General features: G+C 31.7%; 1 protein-coding gene across 1 annotated transcript in view; it reads left to right on the top strand.

Annotated features, from left to right (window-relative positions):
- The window catches only part of PIGK (phosphatidylinositol glycan anchor biosynthesis class K), a 97,781-nt gene that overhangs the window by 4,884 nt on the left and 80,885 nt on the right, over window positions 1-12,012 (top strand). The window contains exon 3 of the mRNA XM_006919338.3: window positions 2,955-3,046. Within this exon, the coding sequence (XP_006919400.1) occupies window positions 2,955-3,046 (92 nt within the window). The remainder of the gene's footprint in view (window positions 1-2,954; window positions 3,047-12,012) is intronic.

Here is a 12,012-nt window from a genome sequence, read left to right as displayed (position 1 = left end):
GAACAGGAAGTGGGTAGAGGAATTCAACTAAAAGTGTAGAATAGACATGTACAACTATAATTAACTTTACTAAGATTGAATGTTTGAGGCCTTGTAAGTTTATTGAGAATAGTTTCATAAAAGTATATAGTTATCTATGGGTTGCTAGAAGTAAATATAGAGTAATGATAGCTACTACATGTATTTGTATTCAATATAATTTTATTGTGATTAAATAGAACAGTATAACATGGGTTTACAGCTCATTTTCTTGTTCTCCAGGAAAAAACACTTTCTATATGCTACCCCTCACAAGATATCTTATGAAAGAATTGAACAAAAGCTGCCCAAGATGAGACAGGTTCAAAGACCACTTAAGAGTGGGGAAAACTATCAGGAGGCAGGCTATGATTTACCCATTTGAGAGGATAACTTGCACTACAAGAAACTAAGGGCTCTTCCATGATTAGTGTCCCTATGGGAATTCTTAAAACAGTAATTGCCTGTGTGCAGACAACTAACTGCCAAAGGACTCATCCTTTAGAATAAGAGCTTGTTAGCTTGTACTATATACACATTAAAGCCTGCCTTTTTCTAGGAAACCTCTAAGCAAGTCTCTCTCCAACATCAGTAACGTGGGTTTCATATGAGATATAGAGGTGAAAAAGAATTATTGCTGAGCATTTCACAATAACTGTAGTTTTCATATTTTGTACAATATTTTATACATTAACTCGGACTTAGTATATAGTGAGACTTCAATAAATAGTAATTTCTTAAATGGATAATTATGACATTTGACCAGGGCCAAGTTGGAAGTACTAAACATGCATTTCTTTCAATGTTATGTAATTCACATTTTAAAACAATATATATCTTTTTCCCAGTTTGTAATTTGTTTTTAGTCTTGACTAGATGACCGGAGATAAATGAAATATCCCTTTGCTCTTGTAATATGACTGAGAAAGCTTTTGCCACCAGAGGGAGATAGAAGGAAAATTGGATTCTATTTTAGTCTAAGGATCGACTTGTAATAAAACATTTTTGCCTCTGTTTAATTTAAAAAAAGTTATAAAGATAATTCATACTCATGATTTAAAAAAGTACAGTGTGGAAGAGTGGAAAATGAAAAGTTATTGTACTCCTCTTTGACCCCCATTTTTATTCTCTATAATCACTATTACCAGTTTCTTTGTATCCTTTTAGAAATTTCCAATGTGTATAATCACATTTGTGTCTATTCCTTCTATTCCTGCCTTCTTTTAAAAAGAGGAATGGATCATACCACATGTTCATTTACAACTTGCTTTTATTTTTTTGTATTCCATTCAGTGAATATGTGATCATTTAAATTGGTATTTCCTTGTCTCTTTTTTTCCACCTTAGTTTTGTTTTGTAAATTGCTGGTGAAAATGAGGGCAGTTTCTTAGGTTTATGCTAATTAAGTATTATAATAGATGACAAAAGCCTTTTGTGTATAGTAAAATGCACTGAATATACTGGTTTTTATTATGACTAATTCAGATATCAGTTATACTGCTCAAGTTTAATTATACTGCTCAAGTTTATAAATTTCTGCTCAAGTTAGGGAACCTGTAGATTCTTTGCTGATGGATAGCGATTTTGTTTCTAGCTTTGGTTTTAATTTTTGCTAATACAGGCCATGTTATAGTGAAAATCCTTGAATACATATTTTTGCATACTTAGATGAGCTAAATCAAAAGATAAGGACGTTTTCAAACTTGATGTAAGTTGCATATTACCCTCTTAGAAGGTTTATATTAGTTTACATTCCCATCAGAAGGATATGGGTATTCATTCCTCTACATTCTTGCCAATACTATGAATTGTCAGACTTTTGGATACTTATCAATTTGATTTTGTTTTTAAATTATGACAGAAGTTGAACATCTTTAAGAGTTTTATTGCCCATTTTTAATACTCTTGTTATGAAATGCTTGCTCTCATCCTTTGCTCATTTTTAAAAATTGAGTTCATCTTTTCCTTATAGTTATTTTAAGTTTTTCATTTTGGTTAGGATTTTGTGGTATTTTTCACATAAGGAGTTTACATTTTATGTAGTCAGAAATTTTAGTCTTTTCCTTTTGGAGTCCAGGTTGAAAAGTCATTTTAATTAAAAATCTTGTAGTTCCTTTCTATTTGTAGGGGCAAGAACATTTATGTTATTCTCAATACTGTCATTATACTTACTATTCACAGAGGTAAGTGATAGGGGATAGGAGGGTACTTGGTGGGTAAATAGTTAAGAGGGCTGACTTTTGAGGCCTGGTGTTAGATTTTCCAAGTACCTTTGATATCATTTTTAGGAATGTTTTTTTAAATTCCATTTTGTGTCATTTTAGAACTTTTATTCTCTATGTCAAATATAGAAAAATAATTGCAGAACATTATGGTGAAGTTTCTTTTTGTTAAGTGTAAAACTAGTTTGAAATGTTTTTAGTTTTCTACTCAGTTCAACAGCTTCTTTATAATGCATCTCTTATGTACATATAAAACTGTTTTGTATGTTATGTTTTAGTCTTTATTTTACATTTTTCACAACTGAAATTAGTAAGCAATCCAGAGTGAAAGGAATATTATATAACCCAAGGTAGCTAATTTTCTTTTCTGTGAAGAGATTATGGGCATTGTCTTTGATTTTAAAGAATTTAATCTTTTAGAAAACAGGAACATTATAGAAACACATAAATTGAAAGTAAATAAATTGATTCAGTATTTGATTGAATTCCTCAAAGGTTTGTTTTCTCTTAAGCTGAATGGTCTTTTTATTTAATACTAGTTATGAAAGACTTCCTCTAGAGAGATTGGTTTTATGGACAATTCTTTATGTTCTTTACTGTTTCTAAGCCTGAATTATGGTAAACTCTTTCTTTGGGCATCTAAAAAGAAATAATTCTGTAACTTTGTGGCTTATCTTGATTCATAAAAGTAATATATTTGTTTTAATACTTCAGGTGTGTACATCCCGATTCTGGTTTAATTATCGACATGTTGCAAATACTCTTTCTGTTTATAGAAGTGTGAAGAGGCTAGGTATTCCTGACAGGTAAGAATTCTTAATAAAGCTTAACTCTGAATCTCAAAAGTCACCCTTAAATGATTGTTATTATATTTGTTTGTTTGTGTTGCTTTTGAAAAAGATAAGGAAACCTGATTTGAAATTTTTTTTTATTGTTGTTAAAACATACCATTGTGTATAAAGCAGCTGTTATTTAAGGCCATAGTGGCAAATTTTATAAAACATTAATCAACACTAAGGTAAAAAGATTTGATAAGTATAATTTTTTCGTATCAATTATTTAATCATTAAATGCCTCAGTCTGTGTTTTTAATGGCAGACAACAGAAGACAATTCTGACTGATTCAAATAGAAAAAGAATTTATGGAAAGCATATTGATTAGTATACCAAATTGATGGGAAGTCTGTAGCTTTAAGTAGTCAGGAGCAAGGAAGACTACGTAGCAGGGAAGACATATGTAAAAATCATGGCATAAAACCAGTCCAGTGACAATAAAGCAGTTGTGAATTGCTGAAGGCTAGACTGTCAGGTACTGCATAGCTGTCAGGTGTTGCATAGCTGTCGGGTATTGCATAGCTGCTACTGTTGCCTTTGGAATTTTTCTTTTTTAATTTATTTTTATTATGGTGACATTGGTTAACGAAATTCAGTAAGTTTCAGGTGTACAATATAACAGTAAGATAAATATATATATATATTTGTATATATATATATATATTGCATTTTGTGTTCACCGCCCACAGTTAGACTTCTTTCTGTCACCACATATTTGACCCTTTTATCCTATCTACCTCCCTCCCTCCCCCTACTCTCTGGTAACCATTAAGTTTATTGTCCACATCCATGAGTTGTCTTTGGAAACTTAATGTTGGTACTGCTGCCTGCTGCCCAAATCCAATCTTTGCTGGCCCAGCTTCTTATTGTCTCTAGTTCTTAATTTAGAGCCCTTGATGGGTTGTCATATTGGCAGAGCATAGATTAAGTGCCCTGCTGTGGTGGGGGGAGGTTGGGGTAGTGACAGGAAGAAGAACTATATGGCATTGCTAGCTTCCAAATAGGGAAGTGGGCCCAGCTTTCTATGAAGACTCAAAGCGAGTTATTTCCTCATTACTTGAGGGAATTCAGGTACTAAGCAGAACCTCCACACCTTCACCCCCAGATACATGTCCTTTGGTTTGCCAGATACCATAGATCTATTTTTATACTACCAAAGCAGTTATAGAAGAAACTGCAGTCAATTTAGTGTTTAGGTTAGATGTATTTAGTCCTATGTTCCTCTCTACCTTTGAGATAGTGTAGAGAGAGCTTTGCAGTCAAACAGATCTGAGTTTGAAATCCGGATTTAGTGGTGATTTTGGTTAAGGTACTTGGTCATACTTAGCCTGTTTTCTTAGCTATTACATTGTGATAATAATACCTTCTTTGCAGGATTCGGGTACTTGCAATAAACAGTAAATAGAGATATGTATAAAGTGCTGCAGGAGCAGAAAGGCAGCAGTGAATGATTTAGGAAACAAACTTATATTCTGTGTAAAATGATCATTTTAGCCTGAGAACTGACAAGAACTATAATTCCTGTATTTCAAATAGAAATTAAGGCAACTCAATAATACTACCATTTTTAAAAAATATATTAAATTAAGTCTAAGAAAGGATGGTTTGTTATATCAACGATACAGATATTATTCTTTTGATTAGCCAATTATTATAATTTATCAGTTGGTTCTCCTCAAATAGGTCTATATGGTTAATCCTTTGGTTTTTAACTGTCATTGATTCTATACTCTATGTTTTCCTCCAGAGAGCTACTTTGATCTTTAAGTTATTAGGAAATGTTTAAATAGTTTAAGTAAGATTTAGATGGACTTTTTAGAACTAGACTATAACTATTGGATGTATTTTATATATTATAATTAGTAGATTTGTCCGTAGGTTTCTGAAGAATGTTCTTTAAAAGCTTATTCTTGTTTTAAATGATTTCTAGAGTACATCTGTTTATAAAGTCTTTGTTGGGGAATTAATTGGGGATTTAAACAGTTGATGATTTAAATCATTTGTTATTTCATAAACAAAATCAAAGAAAAGATTCTGTTTTTTTTAGCTTAATATGGTTAATATTCCTCTTGTTGGTGACTTGTCCCACTTTATTCCTACTTAGAATTAAGTATAAAAATATAAGTATTAGTTTTTATTCAGAAAGTAAAAAATTATTATGAAATAACAATTTTGAAACTTAAAATTAAGATTAGTTTTCAGTTTTAAAGCTTGAATTTCAAAATATAGTTTGAATTTATTTTATACATTATGGAACATTTTTAAGCTAAGATAGCATTATCATAACTTCTGTCATATTCCAGATATGTATCCTGAGAAAAATGATTGGTCACTACATTTAATAACAAATATGGGTAGAGCTCTGGTTTTAAAAAAAATTGTTTCCTTTTTTAAAGGAGCATCTTACTTTTATCTTGAATGTAATTTTCCTAAATGTTTCAATAAGAAATTATTAGTTCATGTCACAAATCATTTACTAAACTATATGTCACACGTGATTGTCTTTTTGGAAGTTCACGTCAATTCCATAGATCCCTTTTGAAATGTCACATTAGTTACATTACTGCTCTTGTTCTCATTTTTTTCTGATCTTCTGTCTGTATTTTACACACTCCAACCACACTAAGTTATTCTCTCTGCCTGGAATGGTTGCCTATACTTCTAGCTCAGTGCTACCTAAACCTGGCTGTGATTCTGAATCACTTGTACATGTTGAAAATACTGATTTCCCAGCTTCACCTCTGGAGATTCTAATTTACTAAATCTGAAGTGAGCCCCATTCATTAGCTCTATATGTGGTTCTGATGCACAATCAAATTTAGGAAGTACAGCTTTAACTTTCACCTAACCTTTCAAATTCATCTTAATACATCTTCAAGAAAGCATTTCCTGACCCCCTTTTTTGCTTTTATGGTATCCTGTATATACTTTGATTACAATGTGATTATACTAATTTAGTGTGTCTTCCTTATTAGATTATAAACTCCTTAAAGAGAACCAGAATTACATTTTAATTCTGTACTTCCAACATCTAGCACAGTACCTGGCACATAGTAGGTGCTCAGTAGGTATTGGACAGACATGTGAATTGGAAATACTTTATTAGGCAAAAAACCACAAGTTTGTACTATAAAAGTGAAAACATTTATATTGCAGAAAAATGTGTTAGTCTAGTTTTTAGCAAATGTTAATCTGATATAAAAGATATTTTAATAAATAGGGAAAATGGATTTTAATGGTTGCTGGGGAAAAAAATATGCTCATAAGACCTTCGTAATTGCTCTCCAGCCTGATTATTATCATTTTCATACCTGAGTTCCATGGAGGACAGGCGTCTTGTACTTTGTAACCTTACCCAACCTCAGAGATTTTGTTTTTGTTTGCTTGGTTTTAGCTTCCTGATACATTTCTCTATTTTTAGGAAATTTTCTGCTCTCAAATAATTGTTTTGGACTAAACCACTGTTTCGCTATCTCCAATATGCTTGATATGCCTAAGATGAGAAAGAGAAAAGGCATTAGCAGGGGTTACATTCTGAAGTTAGTATGTGAGGCAAAAATTGGGCTAAAATTATTTTCAAGAGTTTCTAAAATAGCACATAAAGTACAATATAGTATTGTCTTTCATCAAGTCTAACAGTCATTTTTTCTTCCAGTGTTAGAGCAGATTATTATTTTCTTTGATGGAGCACTGATGAAGTGGTTTACTTAGGATTAGGGGACATGTTATATGAAAATATATCTTTAATACTAGAATTGTGATGCCCATGCTGTGAGAGGTATATGGGAATTGAGACTGAGGGAATGTAGAATCATAGTTCTCATCTCATGTTTACTTTGGAAAATATATGTTGAGCATTAGGGTGGGTGAGATCTGTCTGTCTGTCTCTGTCTCTTTTTTTTAAATATGCCTTACCTCTACTACAATTTGGGTTGATGGTGAGTTTTTGTAATTATTTCTGTCTGATAAACTGTTTCTATAATTAAACCCGGCAGTTTTCTTAACTCTGTTTTTTCTTACTCTATATTTTAATTATTACATGAGATTAATATTCCTAATTTAAACCTTTCATTCTTTATCTCCCCTTATTCATAAACTGTAGTGTATGCAGAATAAAGTTCAAATCCCTTATGCTGGTTCTCAAGGCTTTAACAGTCTGATTCCAGATGGGTTATTTTGATCATTTAATTTCTGATCAATAAATTTCAATCCAGTCAATTCCTTCTTGTAAGTCCCTGTATTGGCCTCTGTCATTGCTTACACTGATCCTTCTACCTAGAGTTCTTTCCTTCCTCCCTGCTTTCTAGTTTTCCTATACCTAAATTCAATCCATGTATTCCTTAAAGCTTTCTTGGTCCTTCCTGCATAAATAATATTTTATTTATACTTCTGTCATGGCACCTTTTTGTACTATGTTTGTATTCTTCACAGTGCATTCTTTGGTATATTGTGCAGAGCTGAATGAATGAATGAATAAATGAATGAATAGTATACTAAAGACCCCTAGGTAAGTGGAACCTCGTTGGTCTAGGCTAGAAAAGAAATATTTATGAATACTGCTAATTTATATTCTTTTAAAATCTTTCTCAAACTGCACTGAGCTAAAAGTGCTTTATAATTGATTTTATAAACTATTCCCTGATTCCTACTTTAGGGACCCATGGGTGGGGTAATATTACCAGGGAGCTCTAAATTCATTTCTTTATATCAGATAGAAAAAGTCCATGAGAGTCTTGCATGAGATAAGTTAACTTCAACTTTACTTATTCCCTACCTTCCTATTATTTAAGTTTCCTCAGGATGAACTTTTTTTGATTCTTTTGTCCCTTTTAACTTTTCTCAAGTAATAAATATTAGAATTCAAAGTTTGAATTCTGGTATTTTTTCTGTAAATTAAAAAAGAAAAAAATTACTAATTGCCTTTTATTATGGTTTTTAAAATTACATTGGTAATATAGCTTTTGAATTGTTTTTTATGGTGATGTGGATTAGATCTTATACGTAAGAGGACATTTTCTAATGTGGAGCATAAATAAAATATTTGACGAATTTTCCCGTATACTTTCTTTTACAATAATACAGAGAATGGAATGGTTATTATGGTTCTTTGAAAATGCTTGTGGCTTTTTTTCTGAGAGGTCAGCCAAAATGGACCCTTATTTCTGGCCTCCTTTACTTGCCCTTAACAAATGTTCACTATCCACCATAATTCAGGTATTATGTTAGGGATTTTATAATGAATTATTTCATTTATTCTTTGAGGTCTTTATGAGAGATTGTATTTTTCCCATTTTATATATTAAAAATGGTTACTCAGAATGGTTAAATGACTTACTTAAGATCCATTAAAAGTACCATTAAATAATAGAACCAGAATTTGAATTCACATCTTTTGATTTTATGGCTGGAGCATTTCTATTATGTCATAGCTATCTCCTCCCTAAGAAATTAGAAGTTAATGTTTATATAGTATTTATAATTAGAGAATTCCTTTAATAATATCTCATTTTATTCTAATGGCAGTCGTACAGACATTGGTATATTTTGCGTGTGGATCATTTAATACCTTATTAAATTCAAAAATGTATATCTACATGTTGAATGTAGTGTTGGGTTGTTATGAAAATAGTTAATATTAATTTAACAAATATAAGGAATGCCTCTCAATGATACCATTTTCTTATTTTTTCCATAATTTTTACTGTTGTCTAAGTCTTCATTATTTCATGTTTCATGTACTTATGCTTCTGTACTTTATAATGTTTGTAACTGTAATATATGCTTCTGTACTCAGCAGCTTTGTAGCTGTTTATTCCATCTCTAGTCTCTTTCCCCCTCCAACTCATCCTACACACAGCTGTTAGAAATATCTTTCTCAGACACTTTCATTTTGTCACTCCCACGATCAAAAACCTGCAGTGACTCTGTTGCCTCTCGAAAAAATCCAAAATCTTCAACCAGCCTTAGGTCTTTTAACTATTGCTTTGTTAATTTTGGCTTACTATGTTCTTTTTTTTTGTTATGACATCTACACAACATTTAGTCTCTCCCACTTACATATATATATATATATATTATATATATATTACCATTTATTTCATCTAGAACACTTGGAATATGCTCTGTGCTCTCCTTTTCTACCTATGATCTTTCTTTCCTTTGTATCACTATGTAGAACTTTGAAGACTACTCTGTATGAGGAGGTCACTGAGTGATTTTTTTAGACCATTACTCTTAATTTGTAACATTTTCTAAATAAATACATATTAAAATTTTTACTTTATTACTATTTTTATTTTGTGTTTTTTACCTTATTTTTTACGAACAAAAGGACTGGAACTAGTTAATGTGCTTTGTAAATAATTTGCAATATATTATTGCAGTTATTGTCAGTATTAACTCATGCTGTTGAATGTTCTGATTTTTGTGTCACTTCTCAATAGTTTTTTTCTCATATATTTCATAAAAATGTAAATAATAATGTTTGACTGTGGATACGTTAGGTATTCTGAACAATCTGTCATTTTATTCTCACATCGGCAGCTGATCTGTCTGCCACTCCACATGATGTTCCTAATCATTTAATATTATAAATTCAGTGTGTAATATCTTGAATAGGGAAATATTTAGAATTGTTAAGAAGTTGAAATATGCTCTAAGGGGGAGAATGATGACAAGGTAAAAGGAGCATTTTGGCCACTGTTATTATGCTCTAATGTTTAGATAACAAATAGAACCCATTTGCAATACTAAGAAGATGGTGAAGGGTTTTAAAGAGCAAAGGAGAAATTTCTTTACAGATTTATAAATAGGCAGGAAGGTTTTGGGGTGTTGAAAAAGCCAGAGGCTTATTTCTTCATCAATACCACAGTGTCTTCATTACTGACTCTGTCCTCATATCTGGTGACTTGTTTTCTTTATAATCGTCAGCGCTGAGCTTATTGAGAAGGGAAGGTTTCGGTGGTGAGATGTCCAGTTGGAAGAATGCACAAGGGGTCCTAATGAGAATGAAACAGCAAGCACCAACTTTATTGTGGGGAGCAGCACGCTTCTATTGCGGGAGGTGCAGTTCTTCTGCTTCTGCTCCCCTTGGTTCCCCAGAGGACTGCATGGGCTCAACACATAGAGTACAATAGTGGCATTCAGCCACACATGCGTGATACAATAAGCTGAATTATGTTTATATAATTTAGGCGCAGGCACCCTACTACACTAATATAATATTCTAAATCTGTGATCCTATTCCTAGCCGTGAGCCTGGGTCACAGTCAGACTTGGGACCAGCCAGGCCTGGGACCCACAATTGTCTTGGCTCTTCTTGGTTCTCGTTTTTCCGTATTAAGTTTACAGTCAGCTTGTCAAGTTCCTAAAGCCTTGTTGGGATTTTGATTCGCATCACAGTAAGTTTTAAATTAACTTAGAATGGGCTTCTTTATGGTAGTCAGTCTTTCAATTTATGAATAATACATATCTCTATTTAATTATGTTTAACAGCTTTCAGCTAAGTTTTATATTTTTTAATTTTTCTCTATAAACATTTTTGGTAGAATTTTTAGTCATATTTTTTGTTGATATTGTAAAAGATACTTTTTAAAATATATATTTTCTTCTGTTGTATATGCAGTTTTGTATATTATTCTAGCAACTTGCAGAACTCTCATTAATTTTAATAATTCGTCTAATTTTAATAATTCGACTATTTTCTGGCCGCCAAAATTCTCTTTTTGGCGGCCAGAAAATCTACAAACAATGATAGCTTTCTTCTCTTCAAACACTTGTACCATAAAATATTTTTTAAAATCTTCATATTTTAAAAATTTGAGATAAAAGTTCATATTTTAAAAATTTGAGATAAAAATTGTCTTTAAAGGCCTCAGAATTAGTGGTGCAGAGAAATCCTTTATTTTACACATGAGAAAAATGTGTTCCTGAGAGGTAAAGTGATATTTAAGAGTAGCAGCTGTGTGGTGGGGGACCTAAGGCTAGAGCCCTGGTATGACGATTATATTATACTATGTTGCCCAATTTATTAGTATAAATAAGTGAATTATTAAAGAAGTCCAAGTGAAAGCAATTAAAAATAAAGTAAATGTTGATATACCTTATGAAGTTGATGTTTGCATGATAATATGCTTGATATACTATGGTAAACAATAATCTAACAATTTTACCAGAATTATAGTAGCCTATCTTCAGAGTTCTCCTATAATAAACTTTAAAGTTGTCCATCTTTTTCAGTTTGAAGATAACTCAGAAAATTATTTTTATTTTCACTTTGGCACCTCCAAAAAAATGAACCTATTGGCATCTTATATCTAGTATTTATGTCAGAATGTGCATGACTTGGTTTCCTGAGTATGTGATGGCCTTGTTAAATAGCCTTGTCATATGATTATTTTAAAGTTAATTATAAACCCATTTAAATTCAGGTGCTTCAAAGGGTTGTGTAAATGTAAGGAAATCACAATTTAGATGGAAGGTAAGTCGGCATAGTGTTTGAGTACAAGCTCTTAGTAAAACTGTCTCGATTTGAAGATGTGATGATATTATATATAGAAAACCCTAAGGACTCTACCCAAACTAGTAAACAAATTTAGTAAAGATGCAGGATACAAAATCAATATACAAAAATATATTATTGCATTTCTTTACACTAATAACAAACTATCAGAAAGAGAAGTTAGGAAAACAATCCCATTAACTGTCATCAAACACAATAAAATACCCAGGACTAAATTTAACCAAGGAGGTGAAAGACTTGTGTACTGAAAACTATAAGACGTTAATGAAAAAAAGAGAAGACACAAATGTAAAGATATTCCATGTTCATGGATTCGAAAAGTTACTACTCAAAGCAACCTATAGATTCAATGCAATCCCTATCAAAATCACTAATCATCTGGGACATGTAAATCAAAACCACAGTGAGATATCACTT

Source organism: Pteropus alecto, unplaced genomic scaffold, assembly GCF_000325575.1.
Source record: "Pteropus alecto unplaced genomic scaffold, ASM32557v1 scaffold25, whole genome shotgun sequence".
Taxonomy (NCBI): Eukaryota; Metazoa; Chordata; class Mammalia; order Chiroptera; family Pteropodidae; genus Pteropus; species Pteropus alecto.
Note: the sequence above shows the minus strand (reverse complement) of the source record. Positions and strands in the feature narration are given on the sequence as shown.